General features: G+C 36.7%; 1 protein-coding gene and 1 long non-coding RNA gene across 23 annotated transcripts in view; one reads left to right on the top strand and one right to left on the bottom strand.

Moving 5' to 3' along the window:
* Nucleotides 1-22,504, top strand: part of LOC144314452 (uncharacterized) — a 97,981-nt gene that overhangs the window by 3,371 nt on the left and 72,106 nt on the right. For 13 of the 21 annotated variants that reach the window (XR_013380340.1, XR_013380338.1, XR_013380337.1 and 10 more), the window contains exons 1-2: nt 9,169-9,348; nt 12,455-12,557. The exons of 3 other annotated variants lie outside the window; for them this stretch is intronic. This is a non-coding gene — a long non-coding RNA (uncharacterized LOC144314452). Of the gene's footprint in view, nt 1-857; nt 1,391-9,168; nt 9,349-12,454; nt 12,558-22,504 lie in introns of those variants that run through there. 5 more of the 21 variants (XR_013380355.1, XR_013380353.1, XR_013380359.1 and 2 more) reach the window with 4 other exon arrangements.
* The window catches only part of NETO2 (neuropilin and tolloid like 2), a 59,246-nt gene that overhangs the window by 36,303 nt on the left and 439 nt on the right, over nt 1-22,504 (bottom strand). Inside the window, exons 2-6 of one of the 2 annotated variants that reach the window (XM_077898549.1) lie at nt 11,164-11,220; nt 8,307-8,447; nt 7,414-7,662; nt 2,716-2,760; nt 2,506-2,633 (exon numbers count right to left, since the gene is read on the bottom strand). In XM_077898549.1, the coding sequence (XP_077754675.1) occupies nt 2,506-2,633; nt 2,716-2,760; nt 7,414-7,662; nt 8,307-8,447; nt 11,164-11,220 (620 nt within the window). The remainder of the gene's footprint in view (nt 1-2,505; nt 2,634-2,715; nt 2,761-7,413; nt 7,663-8,306; nt 8,448-11,163; nt 11,221-22,504) is intronic. The other variant, XM_077898550.1, reaches the window with a different exon arrangement.

Raw genomic sequence — 22,504 nt, 5'->3', positions numbered from 1 at the left:
GCATGCTTGTAGAGAATGCATATCTTCTGGATATTGGGAGTAAGACACCATGTTTCATCAGGCATAATGTGTTGTTTAAATCTTCTGAGCCTTACTATTTTTTTTGGTATGCTTAATTACTGAGAGGTGAAATTAATTACCCACTGTAATTGTGGATTTGTCAGTATTCCTCAGCAACTGTCAATTCATATTTTGTACATTTTGAGACTATATTAATACATAAAACTGAAAACTGCATCTCATGAATTTGTGACATTTTTATTTCAATAGCTATATTAGATCTCTTTTGGTATTTGTCTGTTATATCCTTCCTGTTTTATTTTCAAATTTTCCCATAGTTATCTTAAAACAGAATATACTTGGATTTTAAATGTAGCATTTGGTCCATTTATTATCTTTTCCCAGAAAGATCTTAATTTTGCCCACATTCTAAAATGACAGTTGAGTGCTGATTTTTAGATTGGCAGTTATTTTTGTTTCTCAGCACTCTGAAGACATTATTCTATTGTCTTCTGGCTCCAATTTTATTATTAATGATTCTCATAGCTTTTTTCTCTAGTTGCTTTAAAGATTTCCTCATTGCCTGTTGTGGCCAATGTAGCAAGATGTCAATTAGAACTTTTTTCTTGCTTTGGGAGTCACTTTGTGTCAATGCTTTTTGTCAGCTTGAATGTTTTGATAAACTGTCAATACCTACCCCACCACCACCACTTCCTGAGCTACATTGTGGGTTATTTTCTCAGGTCTATATCCTTTAATAACTATACCTCTTACCTGAGGAAGTTCTACTTGGTTATTTTTAAAGGGTACCTGGTCATTTCTTTTTTGTCTTTTTGATTCCTTCTTGTAAGATATCTAAAACACTTAATTTCTTAGGGATTTAACTTCTTGCTGTTTTGTCTGCTAATTCACTCCTGGTGGGTTGTTTGCTTAAATGTTTTCTAATTTTGAGTTGTGAGCTTACCTTCAGCAGGGTTTTACTGATGGCAATCCTGCGGCCTCCGTGGTTATTTTGTATTTATTTCTGCCAGGTGTCTAAAAAATTTTTTTGAGGCCAGGACCATTTTGTTAATTCTAAACAAAAATTGTTTCCTGGATTGGGCATGGCATGTAAATTACATACATCCCAAACTCTAATAAAAACAGGTCTCTAGATTAAAGTTTTAGGGGAAACAACAGAGGCTTATACTGAGACTGAGCCCAGAAAGATAAGCTTCTTCATTATTAACCTGTATTAGTAGAAGATGCGTCTAATCTACCATTTCACAGCAATTATATCTCCCTTTGAGGGTTCCAGTTTTATATGAGGGATCTCACAAAGGTCATGTGAGCCCCAAGCCTTTTCCATCTCACTGTGGATATTAACACCAAGCTCCTGGCAGGTCTGTTGGTAAGTAGTGGGGAGTGGGAGTGGGGAGATAAAATTGGCAAGAGGCACTTTTGCCATCAATTTCAGTTTTCAGTTTATTGCTCTGGTTTATAGTTCTCTCTTCATTTCTAGCCCATAAGAATTACCTTTTTTTTTTTTTTAAGACTTTTTTTATTCATGAGAGACACAGGGAGAGAGAGGCAGAGACATAAGCAGAGGGTGAAGTAGGCTCCATGCAGGGAGCCTGATGTGGGATTCAAACCCGGGACTCCAGGATCACGCCCTGGGCCGAAGGCAGACGCCCAACCTCTGAGCCACCCAGGCGTCCCAAGAATTACCTTCTTTTTAAAAGAAAATCTTACCTATGCTTTTAAAAGGGTATCTGTTATCTTTTACCCAATGTTTCCAGGTGTTTTGTAAGTCAGATTTTCATGTTATCTAATCCATCCTATTACCATAACTCTAAATTTGATTTTCATAATTCTTTAAAGGTTTGTTCTCTTATCCTCACTTTCTCTTTTCACATATATCCACATTAAATATATTTTTCACTGTGAATATTCCTAGAAGTATAAATTAAAAGCAAAAAGCAAAAGTAGTTAGCAACCAATCTCAATCTGTCAGAGTTATTTAAAAACATCCTTCCCTGTGGTACTTTCCAATAAAAGCTCTACATCGTTAGCAGAGGACAGCGTGGAAAGAACACAGAACCAAGGCTCACTAGATTAATGTTTTGTTTTAGATTTCTAAGTTTTGGTTTTGACACTGCCATGACCAACTAGAGAACTCTGACAAGACACTTCAATCTCTTGTAGTCTATTTTTCCCTCTCATAAAGTTTTTTTATGAATTGATGATATGGATCAATACTTGCACTCTCGATTCAGGAATACACAGATTTTAAGAATCTCCATGTTTGTATGCTATTCCTGAAACTATACTGTAGTTAACTATAACAATGCTGAGATCTTAGGTGCCCAATCTGATTGAAATAAAATTTTTATTTTATTATTTTTTTTAAATAAAATTTTTAAAAAGTTGTAACAGCTGTTTGTATAACAGTAACTATTAAAATAATACATTATGCTCATCACTGTCTTATGTTCTTCTCTAAAGTGACTCAATACATAATAATACCTTGGCTTTTGGAGTAGCTTTAATTGTCCATATACAATCAACTGCTTGGCCAGGTTTTGTTTTTTCTTCTTGTTCTACCTGACTAGAACGCACTATTCCATCAGCTCCCGAGAGCTCAAACTGGCAATCTAGAAAGAATAGATGAATGATGTTCAAAGGAAAATAAGATTGATCAAAATGCCATGAGGAAAAAGAGGTGATATACTAAACCTGGGATGGGATTTAAAATACCTCCTAGGTATGTAAAGTCTGGATCTGTAATAGAGAAAAGAAGAAAGTAATTGGCATTGAGATAGTTAAGATTTCATGTCTTAAGTTATGTCTAATGCTTCATTTAACAGCAAAGCAAAAGAAAGATTTCATTGGTGTAGACTACAGATCACTTTTTTTTTTTCCCCTGGGCATGAAAATAGTTTATAGGTTCTTGTTTACAGGAACAATGTTTTTTAAAATGGTAATGTTTATACTTTTGATCCCATCATGAGTAACTTATTTATGCCACCTGGATACATGTAGCCTTCTGTCAATAGCAACAGTTAGTCAACTGATGGATGAATAAAGAAAATGTAGTATACATAACACAATGAAATACTATTCAGCCTAACAAAGAAAATTCTGTTACATGGTACAACATAGATAAACCCTGAAACATAACACTAAGTGAAATAAAGTCAGACACTTAAGGACAAATATTAATATTGTACAATTCCATTTACTGAGGTTTCTAGGTTGATCAAATTCATAGACAGTACCAGAAGCTGCAGGAAAGGGGGGAATGGGTAGTTTGTGTTTAGTGGACACAGGTTTTAGCTTGTGTTAACAAAAAAGTTCTGGGAATGAATAGTGGTAATGATTGGGCAACACTGTAAAAAGGTACTTCACAAGTACTTGTACACTTAAAAAGGATTAAAATTGTGACTTTTATGTTATTTGTAATTCACTACACACATACAAGGTAGTAGCTAGTGAGGAGTGTTTTTAAAATGGCAGGGAAAAAATGATGAGGCGATATACAGAATACTCTGCTCTGTGAAGTAGTTTATAGAAGATTAAGAACCAACAGCACATATCACAATAACTGATTTCAGTAAATTGATTTGATTTTTATGAACTAAATCAATTAACTGAAATAATGACACTTTAGTATCAAAAAGATTTTTAAAAATCTTATATATGAATCAGCTCAGACTACTTATAGACATCAAAAACAATGTTCTTAATTAAATACTGTTTTTAAGTATTAAAAATCAGGCTTTTTAATACATAAAAAGTCTTACTTGAAGAAAAGGAGCTCTTTTTCTATTAGTTTATGTATCATAAGAGCAACTTTATATGGATTATAGTTAAAATATAGACAAATTATAATAAAACACTTAAGATTTCTAAACTACATTTCCATTTTATAGTACTTGAGAGTCTCTACATACATCATGCTTAGTATCAGGCTAATGATAGCAATACCAGGAAAACTATGTAATATCCCATTTTGTAGATGAGGAAACTGAATGAGAGATTATGATTTTCTTAGACTATATTTATAATGGCAAAACTAAGGCTGAGCTGCAATTCTCCAGGCAATTTTTCTTACCCTACCATATTGCCTTTATAATGTGGGTGAAGATTCCATAGTTTTACCACTGAAAGAAAAAAATATCAAAATAAGTAGGTAATGCATAATTAGCTAATTATGACTGTGTTTAGTTATTTCAAGTCATACTTATAAATTTGTCTAGGGATCAGTAAATCTAGAAGACTACTAGTACTGAGAAATTAGTGTATTTTAAAGATTTTATTTATATATCTACCTATTTGTGAGAGAGTGTACATGCCCAAGGGAGGAGGCAGAGAGTTAGAGAATCTTAAGCAGACTCCATGCTGAGCATGCAGCCCAATGTGGGGTTCGATTTCAGGATCGAGATCGTGACCTGAGCCAAAATCAAGAGTTGGACACTTAGCTGAGACACCCAGGCACCCCAAGAAATTAGTATATTTTAAATGAAATTCTCTAAGTTATTGGTGGTATCTATTGAGGATAGAGGACTCTTACAGGACTGCTACTTCCTGGAAGTAATGGATAATTTTGGAAATTTTAATGCAAGAGTGACAACATCCTAGAATTATTGCCTACACATGAAGAAATTCTGATTCATTTGGCAGGTAGCTCCTATGACTTTTTACTCCATTGCTGTTTATTTATTTATTTTTTTAAAGATTTTATTTATTTATTCATGAGAGACAGACAGAGAGAGAGAGAGAGAGAGAGAGAGAGGCAGAGACACAGGCAGAGGGAGAGGCAGGCTCCATGCAGGAGCCTGATGTGGGACTCAGTCCCAGGACTCCAGGATCATACCCTGGGCTGAAGGCAGTGCTAAACCGCTGGGCCACTGGGGCTGCCCTCCATTGCATTTAATTAAACTTGTCTTTGACATTTCTCCACAAAAGAACTGAAATGTTGTTATCCCCTTTCAGCAAAGTTGGATTTGGTTTATTAGGTTAAAAAAGGAAGTCTCTGAGATGTATTTTCAATTAAGCTAAAAATTTCCCCCCTACTTTTTTTTTTTTTTTAAATAGAACTATGCAGAAAGTATCTGGAATTAAAAACAGTTTTAACAAGAATTGAGCAGACAGTTAAATACAATAAACTGTGTATTGAAATAGGTTTTGCAGGCTATTTAAAGATACTGAAATATTTTAAACTAGCAATTTTTTCATTCTGGCAATTTGGTGTATATAAGTCCCATTTGAACTTTCACATTGTTTTGATAATTTGGTAATTAAAAAATTTTATTTTAATAAAAAATATAACGTACATATACAACCACTATCCACTTAAGCAAAAATTAAAAACAAATTATTCTAGGATTCAGCAATTGTGTTCCTTGGTATTTATCCAAATTAGTTACAAACCTGGCAAGAAAAATTCTGCATATAGATGATTATAGCAAGTTTATTTGTAATTGCTAAAACTTGGAAGCAACCAAGATACCCTTCAATAGAAGGGATATACTATTGTACATACAAAAATGAAATATTATTTAACACTAAAGAAATGAGTTGTCAAACCATGAAAAAACAGAGAGGAAACTTAAATATATATTACTATGTAAAAGAAGCCAGTCTGAAAAGGTTACATACTGTATGATTCCAACTATGTAACATGGAAAGAGCAAAACTACAGAGATGGCAGTATCAGTGCTTGCCAAGAATTAGGGGAGAGATAAATAGGTGGAGTACAGAGGATTTTTAGGGCAGTGGAAATACTTGGTATGATACTGTATAGTGGACACATGTCATCATACGTTTGCCCAAATACACAGAACACACAACACCAACAATGAACCCTCAGGTGAACTACGGGGATGGGAGCTTTGGGTGACGATGTGTCAGCGTGGGTTCATTCACTTTAACAAATGTACCACACTCTGGAGCAGGAGGCTGATTCTGGAAGGCAGCTATGTTTGGAGATCTATGGTGGTAACTCTCTTTTTTCTGCTTAGTTTTATTGGAAACCTAAAACTGTACTAAAAAATAAAGTCTATTAGATAAACTTTACTTCCTAAGATGTTATCCTTTGGCATTGACAACATAAATACTGAAACAATACCTAAAAATTGCCACGTTTAGTGACAAGAAAAAAATGTTGATTATCTTGTTTAGGCAAATAGCAGGTAATATATGTGTATGCTGTCAGTTACATAAAACTAATAGATACAGAAAAACATCCGAAGGGATACACACCAAACTGTTAACAGTGGTTTTTTATATGTAGAATGGTAAGATTATGGGTATTTTCTTTTCATTTAGATATATATATGTTTTAAATTAAGAAACTTCTTACATGAAAACAAATATATGCAAAGAGATGAAATAATTGGTATACTGAGTTACTTTTTCACCTCGTTAGTCTTTAAGTTGTTTGAAGACAGCGGCAATAACTTGTGTATCTTTGTGTTTCCGAGTTAGGGATATGCATGGTTTTATACCAGAGAGGCTTTGCAGTTCTCCAACTGTTTGCACGTACCACAGGGTAGGGTAAAATAGGTAGAGGGGGCTGAATGAAGACCCTAATCCTAATCCTCGGAACCTGTATTACTTTATATGGTACAAAAGAGTGAATATTACAACACAAGATGGTATGAAGGGCAGGATTTGGAGAAGAAAGGGCAATGTGAAGATGGAGGCAGGGATGGGAGTGATGTGGCCACAGATCCAGGAATGCTGGGCTAGAAGCCATGAGCAATATGGATCCTTCCCTAGACTTCCCAGAAAAAATGTGGCCCTGCTGGGTTTTCTGCCCTCAAAAACTCTGAGAGAATTTGTGTTTTCAGCTGCTAAATTTGTACTTAGCTAATTAAGGCAGCTTCAGGAAAATAATACATCAGGCATTCCCATTTTACCAATAGCAACCCTCAGGTTCTACTGCGCTGAGTAATCTCATAGCTGTCAGGGAGCAGGGAAAGGATTCAAACCCAAATCTTTTGCCTCCAAATGCAGAGCAGTATTTTTTCTATTGCTCAATATTTTCTAGAGATTATTCTTTTTTTTGAGATTACTTATTCAAATGAGTAGTTAATTGTCATTCCAATGGAAAAACCTGACAAAATTTTATTAAGGATTATGAAAAGATAATTTGCTGAATTATCTTTTAAAATATATTTATCTTGATGTTTCTAGCCTTGATATACATTATAAAACAAAGAAATCTAAGAAAAATGTGATACCATCGATGAAATGCTTCAAAATTCAAGTGATACAGTTCTATTTCCAATTTTTGGTTTTATTTATTTTCCTTTTGGTCCTGCTCATTTCTTTAACATTTTGGTTTGTATAACTTGACTAAATTCTCTTTTTCTAGACATAAGATTCTAAAACCATAGTGAGACCCACTGAAAAACACAACTTCATTACCTGGAATAAATGAATATTTTGCTCGAAATCCCAGTCCTTCAAGTTCTTCATCAGAACTAAACTTAATCCACATGAATCTCCCTGTTGATCTAATTAGTGGAGGGCTTTTCACACCACAGTAACGATCTATAAGTGGAGAGAAACCAAATGGCCCATCTCGAACCTCCAAGTGGTCAAACCGACATTCAAATGATGGTTCTATATAATAATGTTCATCAAAGGTCAACTCTATTCTTTGACGTGGCGCCGCTAGAAAATAAGAGCAAGCAAATCAGGGCAACACAAACAAAGGAAAGTATAAACATCCTACACAAGTGGGAAAAGCAAAACAACTGCTCTGTTATTGTTGCACAGAAGACAATCATAATGAGGATTGTTATATATAAAACTCATAATTAATGTTGCACTATATATCACTAATAACAATGCTGCTTTGGAGAACTATAGTGATTTTTCCCTTTGGAATAGGTTATTAAATTAGTTAAATGTACTTAATTAAAATTAGAGTAGAAGAGCTAACAGTTCATGAGATACAATGAATAGAAAAACAAAAAATGACAAGAACTAATGTAACTTTGGACATAAATTTGCATAAAGCATAAGAGATGCTAATAAGTTTGAGTTTCTTTTTTTAAAGGTTCTTACTAGAGAAGTTTCTCATATATACTGATATATTTAGCTGAATTATATTTTAGGGGATTCAAAATTCCTATAAAATTTCAACTATTATTTTGTTAATGTGTTCAATATTCAGAAATATTTATAATTACTAGGGTTTAATTCAAATACATGCTTACATTTTGTTCAAACTGGCTTAAACTGGGCATCTTACCAATGTACTTAGTTTTACAATAAAGTTAAAATTCATCCATTAAAAGAAATTGGTCAAATACCTTCCAAAATGTAGATACACTCCTTGTTTGGCGGATAAGAGTCAGGATAATTTGGTGAAGCAAAATGACCTCCATTGCTAGTTCGAACCCAAATGCCACACTGGGTTGCAGGAATATGCTTGATTCCAATATTTTGTCCATCTTAGGGAAAAATGGCATTAAAATACAAATTATAGCAAAAGAGAATAGCATTCTGCTCTTTTCCCCACAATTTAGCCAAACAATTGCCCACTCTATGTTACACATATAGTGTATATAATTTTGCAAGAGCCACTGCCAAGTTTAGCACAACAAATTGAATACAGCAGAAATGAGAGAAAGGTAAAATTGTATGCTGTGCTGGTGGGAAGAACTTGCTGCCAGAGGACAAGTTTGCCCTGTAGGAGAGTGGGGTAATAAAATGCTTAGATTTTACAAGGGCAAAATCATGTGGAAGAATCTGATAAATCGGTGCAACTCTATAAAATTCAGTTGTGACATAAAAATAAAAGGATCCCAGGGGTTTATCTCTGATGTGGTACCTCTATAATTAGTTTCACACAAAAAAACCAAATAGGATCCAAATATTATAAAGAGATTTTAGTTAAAGATTGTAGATTGAACACATGCATTTAGTTCTCTTTCCTTAAACTTTGGTAACAGTACCGGAAGTTTTTTAAGGGCATAAACAAACTCTTAGAGAGGCACAACGAGGTAGGTACAATCACAAAAACTGGTAGTACTTGGTGTACTATCCTGCAAGCAGGATAAGGCATGACAGGTGGTGGTGAAACTGTGCTTCCTAAAAACATGAGGCCTGGCTAAAAGTCTATTTAGAATCAATCTGATTTCTAATACCCTCTCCTCTACAAATCTAGGTACCTGCTGTTCTGTCATCCTACCAGAAAATGAGATTATTCCTCTGCAGAAGAAGATAAAGCAGGGCTACTAGACTAGGAGACACCAGGCACAGCTGAGGGTGACAGTACCAACCCGCAAACAAGGAGACCAGTGAATGGCATTTCTGGCTTCTTCCCCCACCCAACTTCTTTCAAGGCTCTCGGTAGAGCAGAACCTCTAAGCAGAAAATGGAAAGCTTCCTCTCTGGGGACTCTAAACAGTCCAAAGAAAAAGACCCACCAGTGTAGGTTCAGGGATTCCCCACTGTGGGTCACTCACCAGTGTGAGCCATAGTAAACAAATCCCTTCTACACTTGGAGATAGCTAATCATCAGATTTTAGTGCTCCTCTCATAAATAAGAGTAGAATTCAAGGGTCACCAGATATTTGAGGAAAGCTTCTAATATGAACAATGAACAATGAATAAAAACAAGAAGAAAGCAAATCTGAGGAAACAAAGATGATGTAAAAAAAAAAAAAATCACACACACACACACACACAAAACAAACAAACAAAAAACAACCTAAACAAAACTGTCATTTAATCTCCTTAGAGAAAATGAGAGTATATCTATAAAATAAGAACAAGGGGAAAAAAAAAAAAAAAAGAACAAGGATACTTTAAGAATATTCAGAAAATAAAAATTTTCTAAAAATAGAAGAAATGAAAAATTAGTAGAAAGTTTACAAATTGTAGCCCTGGGCCAAATCTGGCCTGTGGCCTGTTACTGTAAATATAAAGTTTACAATGGAACACATCCATGTCCATTCATGTGCCCGCGATCCACAGCTGGTTTCTTTTTTTTTTTTTTTTTTTTTCACAGCTGGTTTCATACCACAACAGCAAAAGTGAGTAGTTGCTCCTGAAACTGTAAGGCCTGCAAAAATCTTAAATATTTACTGTCTGGCCCTTTACAGAAAAAGTTTTCCAATTCTTGGTAAAATTGGGGAAGTCTCAATAAAGACTGAGAATAAAACAGTAAAAGACAGTTGGAAAATAGAAAAAAAAACAATAAAATACTCCATACCCAAATAAAAGTTTCTTAAAGATAGGAACAGAAATAGAGAAAGGGGAATTTAAAAAATTAAGCAAAGAAAAAAGGAAATAAAAATTTCATAAACTGAAAGACAAAATTTTCATGTGGAAAAAGCTCTATGAGTGACTTAATGTAAATTCTGAATACAGATGTGATCAGAATTATGACAGAAACAGGTGGTATAGAGGGAAAGTACCAATATATAGTCAGGGATGGGAAGTGGGTACAGGAAAGGGCTAAATGCTCATCTTCCATGGTGGGAAATCATTCTCTAATACAGTAAAACTGAAATAATTAAGAAGGAACAGTATAACATATTATTTAGAAATAGGAAGGGAAATACCAAAAGATTCAGCTAAAATTCTGGTTACCTCCATGGGGGAGTCACAGAGGGTGGAAAACTGCTTTTTCATAATTAACTTTTAGAATGCTTTGATTTTTGTCATTTGTATGTAGAACTCAGATGAAAATAAAAAGTGAATCGGGAGATGTACTAAGCTCTGACATGAAAATCTTGTTCAAAAAGCAAACTAGTTAATCTTCTTTCATAAACAAGGACAATCAGAACAGGTCCACGGGGCTCTGAATAAGATACTGATGGAAATATTTCATTTGTCTACATTGAAAAAAGGGATTTTTATTTTTGCTGAATGATAAAGCACGAATCTCATTTAATTTTTGGACATAATCCATAATGTGCTAGGAGCTACTAGTGATGCCAATTTAAAGAATTTATCAGGGCAAGACTTTATGTTGACAATTTACTCCAGTTAACTGCAGTGGAACCCAGTAAAATTGAGGCTGATAGGTTGACAGAAAGCCTTAGGTCACTGCAACACCCTAGAGGGATTATGGAAATAGTATCCAAAAGCTGCAATCCTTTCCAATAAGGCATCCCACTGTCCTGAATATGTGGTAAGTTATCACTGGAAATACTTTACCTTGGGTCTTTTGGGCCACAGCAATCCCTTCGACTACAAGTACTGTTATTAACAACACTAGAGAAATAATAGAAAAGAAAAGTTAAAAAAATAGAATCTATATTACATTTTACTAAATCTATAAGGAAAATCAGATGATAAAGAAAAGATTAATTAAAGCTATTTCTTACTAATGTTCACTCTCAAGATTTTTAAGGGTTAAATGTTATGTTCTGCTTTACCATTTGGCACTTAAGACAACCCAAGAAAAAAATACAATTGATGCTGTACAAGCACTAACAGCATGTGGCATATAAAATATTTTTCAACTTATGATATATTAAAAACACACAGTTTTTTTGCAACAAACTTAGTTGACCTCAGTCATCCTATATTTACTGTACTCCATCTCAAAGACTTTACATGCATTATTTGGGTAGCTCTACAATGTATTATGCCAGTAAAAGTTCAATTAGATTATCTGACTTGTGAGAGCATTTATAATAAAGACAGAAGTAAGGGGGCAGCAGTCTCCCAGAAATAAATTCAAGACGTTTAATAGTTGTGCAGTACTATGGTGTCCTGCATTACAAAAGCCAGCATGTTTAGAAAATGAAGCTTTTCCCCCAAGTTGAACATTTCGGAGACCCAGTCAACAATATATTGAATTCTTTTGTGTATGTATTTTGATGATTCTTTTAAACATTTTATTTTTATGAATGGTGCACTGATATCTTTCACCCTCCCTTTCAATGGAAATCACAGTGCCTCAAAGTCCTGTGTGAACTGGAGTTTTTATTATTCATTCAGTCAATAAGCACTTACAGAGTGCCTACTGTACCAAGGGATAGTAGGCACCAAGGATACACAGATGTTTTGGGGTGGGGGGGATACAGCAAAATAGTTAAGATTATGGACTTTATGAGTTAGGTAGATCCAAGTTGGGGTTCGAGTTTTGCTGTGTACCAGCTGTGAGGCCTTTTTAACTCAGTTTACTTATTTATAAAATGAAGACATTGCCCTAGTAGCACCAACCTCATAAGGCTGTAGAGAAGATTAAATAAGATGATGCACATAGCAAGGGTTATAAGCTAGGCATTCTGTGAAATAAAGGATGGGAAACTACCATCCTTAAGAAGTCAATCTATTGTCAAAGAGAATTTACAATACAAGGTGAAAATAAGTTTAATAGGAGTTATACAGAAAGCATAATGGAAGCAGAGACAGGAACCATTCATTCTGCTGGGGCTTAAGAGGAACAGAGTGAAGATAATTTCAGAAATAAAAGGTATATTCTCTTTGGATATTACAGGCTTCAACCCAGGATACAGAGAAAGAAACAGCTTGGACAAAAACACGGAGGAGCACTGATCTATGGAGGGTCAGCACAAGGAGGGGAAATAGAGGTATACCAGGTGAGACAGAATGAGGCCTGATCATAAAAAGCTGTCACACTAAAGAGTTTGGACTTTTGACCCTAATGAGAAGTCATTTTGTATTTTTATTTCCAAAAATTTTAATTATTTATCTATTAAGAAGGGGGAGGGGCAGAGGGAGAGAGAATCTTAAGCAGGCTCTTAAAACCCCTAAGATTGTGACCTGAGCCCAAATCAAGAGTAGGACACTTAACCGACTGAGCCACCCAGGTGCCTCTCATTTTGAGTTTTTAAACTAGAGAATGACATATTACATCTGTCTTTTAGACCAATAATCTGATGGTTTCATGGAGTCTAAACTGTTAAAAGAGAGACCATTCAGGAAACAAAAATGGTAAGGTCTTGAAGCAGGGCAGTGGTACTGGAAATTGAAAGGAGAGACTTATAACATGATTCAGATGTAGAGTAGTTGCAGATGATTTACAGGATGAAAGCAGTGAGAGAGATGAGGGTGGTTGAGGTTGTGAGAGAGCTGAGGTAGTGAGAAATGAGGTTGAAGAGGTTGCTAGTTAAGTGACTGCTGGATGGTCATACCATTGTTCATGCAATAGCATGTACTGAGTATCTACTACCCAAATCACCAAAGTAAAAAGTAAATTCTTGCCAGTTGTTTACATTTTATAATCTAGTCATTGACATCTTCATCTTTAGTTTCCTGTATCCTTGCTGACCTTTGTCTCCTCTGTTTTCTCTCAACACCTTTCACTTCCCCTTCCCTTTCTCTGGTTGCTAGTAGTCCTGAAGACCTCATTGTCATACAAGAACAATTCTCCTTTCAAAATCTTCACAACTTTGCACTGGATCAGAGTTTGAGGAATGGAGAACTGAAACACTTTTTTATTTTTTAAAGTTTTTCTCTATTTTTGAGACACACACAGAGAGAGAGAGAGAGAGAGAGAGAGAGAGAGGCAGAGGGAGAAGCAGGCTTCATGTAGGAGCCTGATGTGAGACTCGATCCCAGGACTCGAGGATCACACCCTGGGCTGAAGATAGGTGCTCAACCGTTGAGCCACCCAGGGTCCCCATTTTTTTTTTTTTAAACAGAGTATTTATGATTAAAAAAAAAAAAAAAAAAAAAACTAGAGTAATATTAGGTATCTGGCAATTCAGCAAATAACACATCCGTTCGTATCAATTTATCTTGTTAGAGGACACTATTTCCCAAGGAATATCATTTGGATGATACATAACTGATCAAAATTTTGTGCTCAGTATACTTTTCATCCTGAATCACGGGCATAACAATTTACTAGTTTTCAAATTTATAATTCACAGTATAGAAGTTAACACAAAGACCGACAGGGCAAGTAACAAATCAACAAACTGAAACCAGGAGAGCAATGGCAGAACTATGGCAAAAGGGTGAACCGTGCCAATAAAATTACATAATGATCAATAAAATTTGGCTATGTAATATATCTGACTTATGAAATTTACAGAGTGTGACTGTGGTAGATCATTTTATTTTTTAATATTTTTATTTATTTCTTCATGAGAGACAGACAGAGAGAGAGAGAGAGGCAGAGACACAGGCAGAGGGAGAAGCAGGCCCCACGCAGGGAGCCCGATGTGGGACTCGATCTTGGGTCTCCAGGATCACGCCCTGGGCTGAAGGTGGCGCCAAACTGCTAAGCCACCGGGGCTGCCCTGGTAAATCATTTTAAAAATAAAATTGTAAGCCCAAATAAACCTATTATTCTTTTCTACTTTACTTAGAGGGTTGCTCACAATTTTCTTTTTCCCCAAATGTTAAAAAAAACTATTCACAACTAAATCAACCAAATGAGCAGTGCTACTGAATATAAAAGTGTTATATAAAGAATGGGGTGAATCTGCATGACAATTAGGGATACAAATATTTAGTGATACAGGTGTGACTATTAATCATTCTAAATTCTATATCATAATAAACATAGTTTCCTCCTAGTTGTATAAAATAGGATCTTTGCAAACTGCTTGTTGTAACCAGACTGGGATAATAAAACAAACTCCATTAATGTCAAACACTGGAATTCTTCTGTGTTTAGTTCCAACCACATGTCACTATTCCCTTCTTCCTCTTACCAAAAGGACCAATAATTACTCAAATCCAGAAATACCATACATTTCGAATTCAAAGATAATGTATCCAAGAAGGCCCTTCTTCTTTTCTTTTCTTTTTTTTAAGATTTTCTTCATTTCTTCATGAGAGACACACAGAGAGAGGCAGAGACATAGGCAGAAGCACATTTCCTGCGGGAAGCCCAATATGGGACTTGATCACAGGACCCCATTGATCATGACCCGAGTCATAGGCGGATACTCAACACTGAGCCACCCAGGTATCCCATGAAGGCACTAATTCTGCAAGGTAGATCCATGACAAAATAAAAATTCTAAACTCTATAAACATACCACTTAGTTATATAGAGAACTGCTTGTGATTTGATGCTTAAAGTGGGAGTGCCCACCATTTCTGCTCATACACCTGGTTCTGGAGTTTAGTCCAGGCCTTGTAATAATGTGTATAGCTGGGTGGCTCAGTCAGTTAAAAGTCAACTCCTGTCAGCTCAGGTCATGAACTCAGGGTCAGGAGACTGAATCTGACCATGAGCCCCATGTCAAGCTCCACATTGAGCTTCACCCTGGACTCTCTCTCCTGCTCCTGCTCCCTCTGTCTTCCCTCCACCCCTTCCCCTCTCTTAAAATTTTTTTTTAATGAAGACTTACATGATACAGAGAGACTCTGTGGAAGGTGCTATATACAAGTTCTCAATGCTGCTACTTTTACCTTAAATCACTGTCATATTCGCTTCTTTCTCCCCAGGCCTTCTAGTTTAAAGGCCTTACCTTCCACTGGAAAAGTCAAGATCAAGTTTATTCTTTCTATTGTTACTTAATAATGGAAACTGGCCAATGTAGTAAATACTGGAAAAGAGATAAATTATTATTTATAGATAATGTTACTCAATGCCTAGAAGTCCCAAGAGAATTACTTGGAAAATTATTACCCTTAGTAAGAGAAGAGAATAAGACTAAAATAAATTAAATAAACAAGTCAATAAATTTAATACAATGGAGAAACAGTAGGTTTTGGATAATAAAACAATGTAAAGGTAACAATTCTTCCAAGTCATGTATTTAAATATATTTGAATCAAAATCTTAGTTTTCTGGGGGACTAAAAACGTTGCTGATGATCATCTTGAAGACTTTTTTATATTGGCCAAGGAAAATTAGAAATAAAGACATAAAATACTTAAAAATAATATATACTTATCATAAAGCTGTAGTAATTCAAAATGTAGCAACAGTATAGAAAGAAACAGATGATTTGTCAACAAACATATCCAGCCCCCACTGTGTGACAAGCCAGTCCTTGAGGCTAAAGCAATGAACCAAGCAGCCTTGGTTCTTATTCTCAAGGAGCTTAAAGACAGAAAAAAAAGAAAAAGTTTAAGCAACAGACACATAACATATATTTCAAAATTTATTTTATGTATGGTATTTGAAACTCTCAGTAAAAGGATAGGTTTAATAAATGATTCTCAGATAACTTAATAATTATTTGAAAAAAAAAGAAAGCAGATCCTACTTCTAAGCTAAACAGAAAAATAAATACCAATACCAGATTGAAAAAACAAAAAGGTAAATTATGTATGTATCCTTCTGTGTAGAGAACACCTTCATTTATTCAAGACAAAAACTACAAAAAACTGAAAAAAAAAAAGATTATGCCACTAGGAAAATGTGCCAATAATCGAAACAATACATAAATTTAGACTAATATTTAAATAAAGATACCCTGTTGGTCAAGACAGGAAGCTGACATACATTGTCACTGGACTGCAAAGTGACATAACTTTTTGGAGGTTAACTGGTAATATATACTGGTGTTCAAAAGTGTACAAATCCCTCTGGGCAAAGTCTACATGCAGGTGGGAGAACTGGATCAATCACTGGGACAGTAGTGTGCACCACAATTACTCAGAGAGCTTACTAAAATACAGATTTTGGTGGATGGGGGTTACTTCCCGAGATTTTGACCTAGTAGGTTTGGGGTAGGGCTTGAGAACTTGCATTTCCCTAGTGATGCTAAAGCTGCTGGGGGGGGCCCACTTCACAGTCCAACTGCTACAATAAAAGAATGAAAATATACTGCAAGAAATGCAAAGAGGCTGCCCCTTGTCTCCACTGGTGATGGCAGGGGCAAGTTTGGGCCTAGATGGATGGGGCAGGGTAGAGGGCAGGCAGATGAGTTGGTTTTGGAAATATTGGTGAATGCTCTGCTCTGGTACCTAATCTCATAATGTTTCTACAAATATTTCTTATTTCTGAACATCTGTACTTGCCGTGGATCTCCCTTTGCTTTCACCAAATTACCTCGGCACTGTCTAAAACCTGCCTTTTCTAGGCACTTTCAAAATTAATTTTATTTGATAGCATTCAGATTTTTCACTTCTATGACTATTAATGGTTCTGTCTGGGTTTGTTTTTTACTTTAGCCTTTACTTTTACGCAGTTTATATCAGATAGAATATATTTGTGTCAAATATATTCTTACTGTGGAAAGTAGTAGTCAAGAGGCTAGAGTGAAGGCTATCATTCCTAGGAACCTAACTTCTTATTGTTCAGCTGTATACGACTTTCCTTCTAAGTTCATCTTAAAGGTCCAACATGGATCTACCATGCCTGTGTTAGAGTCAGCAAGAATGAAGAAATGATAGAGGACATTCTTCCTTTTTTTTTTTTTTTTTTGAGGACATTCTTCCTTTAAAAACATTTGCCCTGCCCGGCTGGCTCAGTGGTTTAGCGCCGCCTTCAGCCCAGGGCCTGATCCTGGAGACCCAGGATCGAGTCCCATGTCAGGTTCCCTGCATGGAGCCTGCTTCTCCCACCTCCTGTGTCTCTGCCCCTCTCTCTCTCTCTCTCTGATGAATAATAAAATCTTTAAAAAAATAAATAAAATAAAAAAATTTGCCCAGAATCTATAATGATCTCAAAATAAAAATTTTAACTGAACAAAAAACACTACCACTTTCCCAAAGTTGCACACACATCTAATTAGCTAGACTCACTTAGTCACATGATCATACCTAATCCTAAGGAAAGCTGGAAAATCTACTCTTTCTGTTGGGTGGTCATGGGCTTAATTAAAATTCAGAGAATTACTGAAGTGTAAAATGGATGTTGGGAGACAACTGGGTATTTCTGCCATAGTCCCCTACAGTCTATTCTGTACTCAGCAGTCAGTGATCCTTTCAAGACATAAACCAGATCATATCACAGCCTTTCATAAAATCTTCTAATACAGTCCCATTACATTTAGAGTAAATCCATACCCCTTACTCGGACTTCAGATGTCCTTAGTGATTTAGCATCTAACCACTTCTCTGACCTCCCAGTTGCTACCTATTGCTACACGGGCCTTCTTCCCATTACTTCAATATACCAAGCTAATTCTTGCCTTAGGGACTAGCTTATTCTTTTTGCCTAGAATCTTTCTGCATGGCTGGTTCCTCCTGTCATTCAGGTCTTGTGAGGCCTTTCTGACTTCTAAAAAAGCTCTACATTTTCTCCTTCATCCTTCTTTATTATATAAATACTGTAATTATTATTTATATCGCTCGATATTTTCTTGCTCATTATTTGTCAATACCTACCAGAAAGAGGAACCTTGTCTGATTCACTGATGCATCTCTAGGGACTAGAAGACTGCCTGGCCCACAATATCATTCAATAAAAGCTAGATGAATAAGCATGACTAAGCATGACCGTGATTAGGTCTTTTTTGTAACTACAACATACAGTGCAGAGTCCATCCTGCATTAACAAATTAAGAAGCACGCATCTTGGTTAACAGTAGTCACACAGATGATCCCGCTTCTTTTATCTAAGCATAAATCAAGGGATAAATCAAAGAATTGATTTTTATTTTTCTTTCCAGATATCTAGCCACTCCTCTTACTTTTCTCAAGCTGGCTCAATTTACCTCTGTTAGTAATTAAATGTGCCTCTTTCTAATAAGCCTTCCTGTTTTAAGCACCAAACCATTAAATGTAAAGTTTGTAGAATCTATCACGAGGTGCCAGGGTGCAACCACCGCCTAACTGGTCTCCAGCTCTCCACTCTTTGGTATAATGAAAGCAGACTGGAGTTCCATGAGAGTCCACGTACTACTTGAGGTAGTAGTAACTTGTTTTCAGTAAACTATGTTCCACAGAACAGAGTACTCAAATTTAATCAAACTCACTTTTACTTATTGGTTAAGAAAGAAGATGGACTTGGCAAACTTTGGGATCATTCCAGTCTACATATGCTAATCAGACTGCTAACCATTTTAAGAAAGAGTAACCATAGCAGAAGCACTTTCCTTCCTGCAGAATGTGACAATCTCCTTGCTGGCCAAATGCTCTTAAGAGGGCAATTTTGGATGTTCTCACTTTACAGGAGTCTTCTTTAGACATCGACATCCACAGGAACAAATTTAAAGTGACCAGGTCACATTTTAAAGAGTGTGTGGTATCTTCTCACCCACTAGTGCTGCAATTTCCAACATATTTCTCTAGGCATATTTAAACCAACATGTTTTAATGTCATTTTGCCTAGGAAGAATTGAACTTTCAGATTAGTACACTGCAATTTTGTGAGGGATACAACACACATGTTCAAAAATATCAGTTTTTTGGGGAGGGCTGCTCTGATGAGCCTTTGAGATGGTGAGATTGCTCACCAACTAGAACCATCTAGTTCTTATCATCTTGGTTTAGGTTTTTGAGTACCCCCTGAGAAGGGTTCCTTTTGAGGAAGTTCTACTGTTAAGGAAAATTTGGAAACCAATGGACCAGATAACATTTTAGGGTTCCCCTTTCCAACTCAGAGAAAGTAATAACTGGAATCTCATAGTGACTCAGGGAGACAGACATTTTTTTAAATCATCAACAATTACCCTGCAGGAGCGTAAATTTAAAAATGAGACTGAAAAAAAAACTACAGGAGACTGTACTAAATGGATAGTAATTTATTGTGTAATGGATAGTAACCAAGAACGGAATTTGAGATTACTTTAAAACTTTAGATATGATTTTTATTCATAGTTTATCTTTTTTTCTTATTTCAAAAATGAAAGTGATTTGAACACACATGGGTGTGTATTACAGGGCTGCATGTTTTTTCTAACAGGTGAACTTGGTTTCAAAACACAGATGAACTAGATTCTAGTTTAAGGATTTACTATAATAAAACCAGTGTTTAGCCGGACTTCAGTTTTCAGCATTAAAACATTTCCTCCAAATTCTGGGGGAAAAAGCCAAAAAGTTAATTTTTAACAAGACTGTGCTTAAGAACTTCACTATTAAAGAGCTAGCTTTCTAGTACTGTACTTATTTTTGTATAGTTTACTGATTTTTGAATGAGGTGTGAGAATGAAAGACAGGAGTTAATTTTTGTCAGTCTCGCATAAGATTTTAAAAATATAGTGCTGAGGGATATTCGCGCTGTTACACAATAAATTTAACAAGAGTTTATACAGATTTAAATATAACTGAGTCTAATACGATTCTCCGAAAATGTGCAGATGAATAAAACAGTAAAAAATGGGCTCATAATACTGATGCAATATTTTCGTGTGACTATGATGCTTACTTAACTTTGACAGAAAGTTAAATTTTATAAGACCTGGAGGGATCATAAACAGTTAGAAGTGAATTTTTCCATTTTAACAACGTATGAAAGATTTAAAAACCTAGTAGAATTATCCTTTTGTTCTCACTGCTGAGTAAAACAAAAAGAATCAATGGCATCTTTTTTTTTTTTTTTTTTTTGTGAATCAATGGCATCTTAAAGAAAATTACCTATTACTTAAAATCTCACACATTCATTATGGATGATTTGTTTTAGTAGAAACTGACCATAATACTGCAAACAAGGCTTTTGGTAGGTAATATCCATAATTATGCAAATATTAAATAACTGCTTCTGATAAGAACCTCTTCAGTGTTGAAGCAATTCACCTCACAGGACACTTAAGGGCTGTTTTTCTTGCCTTGACGCACACAATGAATGGAAACACTAGGAAAATCCAGTGTTTTACCAAAAGATAATTTTTAAAATTAAAAATAACAATTTTTGTATAGGTGACACACATTTGGTAAAAAAAAAAAAAAAAAAAATCAAGTGCTACAAATGAGGGTGCAGTGAAAGAGAAGTCTTCCCTTCGCTCTGTCCTCTCCCAGATTCCCTTCTCAGAATCAAGTTTTGTTAATTTCTTGAATCTCCCCAGACCAATTCCCCATATTTACAAGCACACAAACTTTAGAAGACTTAATAGTCTTTCATCTCTAGCTAGCCTACAACTGTAAGTTAGCTTGACCCTTAAAACACTCTAGCATGTAAAACTACTGTAAGATTTACTGTACATTAAAAAGAAAAGCCAGATACTACACTGTTTTCACTGTTGGCTCTGCCATCAGCACAGAATCTTTTCCTGAAAGGTGCAACAGCTCAGTGCTTTACCACGGTGGCCAGAGAGGGCAGTGTGCACCAACGACCAAGGCAGAGGCAGAGAAGCTGCAAAAAACCCCTTCATTCAGGAGGATCAGGGAATCTGTCCTATCCAGCTCAGTTCCCTGAAGTTGGGCAGGTAGGGCTCTAGAACAGGGCTGCCCGGATGGACTGTCATGATGTTGATGACCTTAAAGCGATCAGGACAATGAGGCACATTCGGATAACGGAGCACCATCAGAAGAAACTACTGTGCACACACGATTTATTTTGAGAGAATACGACAATCTTAATTTCCACGGAATGGCTATATAAATCAGATTTATATATAGGAAAACTATATGAAATTAACACCCGAGTTTTAAATTTTAATGTAATGAAGAAACCACTAGGAATTCATGGATGAGTGAAGTGTGCACTAGGTAACTGGGTTACCTTGATACAAACTGTAAGTGTCCAGTGGGTAAACATTTTAAGTTGAACTGCTAAAAGCTCAGGAAAATCTGGAAAGCAGGTAATTTGTCCAGTTAAAATTAAAAGCAAAATTACACTGAATTTTCTAATGAATCTGAAAAAAAAAAAAAAGTGTTAATCCGGAATGGGGGAAAAAAACACCCACCATTTGTCACTGTGCGAATACCGGGCTACAATAAGCTCCATGTAACGCTGCTAATACAAAACCTTAACTCCTGACCCAATATAAAAGAACACATTTCACAGCCTGAGCAACGTAGCTCTTCAGTTTTCAATTTCAATCAGCGGGGGGGAGAGGGGGAAGCCCCGTTTCGGTGGCGGTTTTCCTCTGACGACCGAGCAAAGGATTTATGCCACCCGAGTTTCGGAAGCAACTTTGTATCACAGTCTTAATTATCTACGTCAATATATTTCTATCTAGAATCAACACCTCCAGGGAGAGGCGAAGCCGTTGAGCACGTTCGGGAGCTTCGTGCACTTGGCGAGCCGCCGTGTTAGTTCCCGGTTCGGGAGGCAGAGCGAACCCGGCAGGCGGCCGCGGCGCGGCGCTCCGAGGTCCCGGGAGGCGGCGGGCCGGGCCGGGCCGGGCCGGGTCGCGGCGCCCGCAGTGGTGCCGCAGCCTCCGCGGCCGCAGCAGGTGGGACCCGGCCCGGCGCACAGGCCCTTCGGCCGCCCGCCGCCCGCCCCCCGCCCGCCCCCCGCCGGCGCGGGGCTTTCCGAGAGCTGCTCCGCGGCGCCTCGGCGGGGGCTTTTGTTGTCCGCGGGGAATGACTTTCTGTCATCAAAGGCCGAGGGAGAACGGCCTCGGCCCCACTTGCACGAACCCCACAACTTTGCAAAGCCATGAGCGGAATTGCAAGAAGGGGCGCGAACGGCTCGGAGGGCCCCGCCGCGCCGCTGCTCCCCGGCCCCCCGCGCGCCCCGGAGCGCCCCGGAGCCTGCCGGCCCGCAGGAGGCTGGGGCAGCCGCGCC

Source organism: Canis aureus, chromosome 5 (assembly GCF_053574225.1).
Source record: "Canis aureus isolate CA01 chromosome 5, VMU_Caureus_v.1.0, whole genome shotgun sequence".
Classification (NCBI taxonomy): Eukaryota; Metazoa; Chordata; class Mammalia; order Carnivora; family Canidae; genus Canis; species Canis aureus.
Note: the sequence above shows the minus strand (reverse complement) of the source record. Positions and strands in the feature narration are given on the sequence as shown.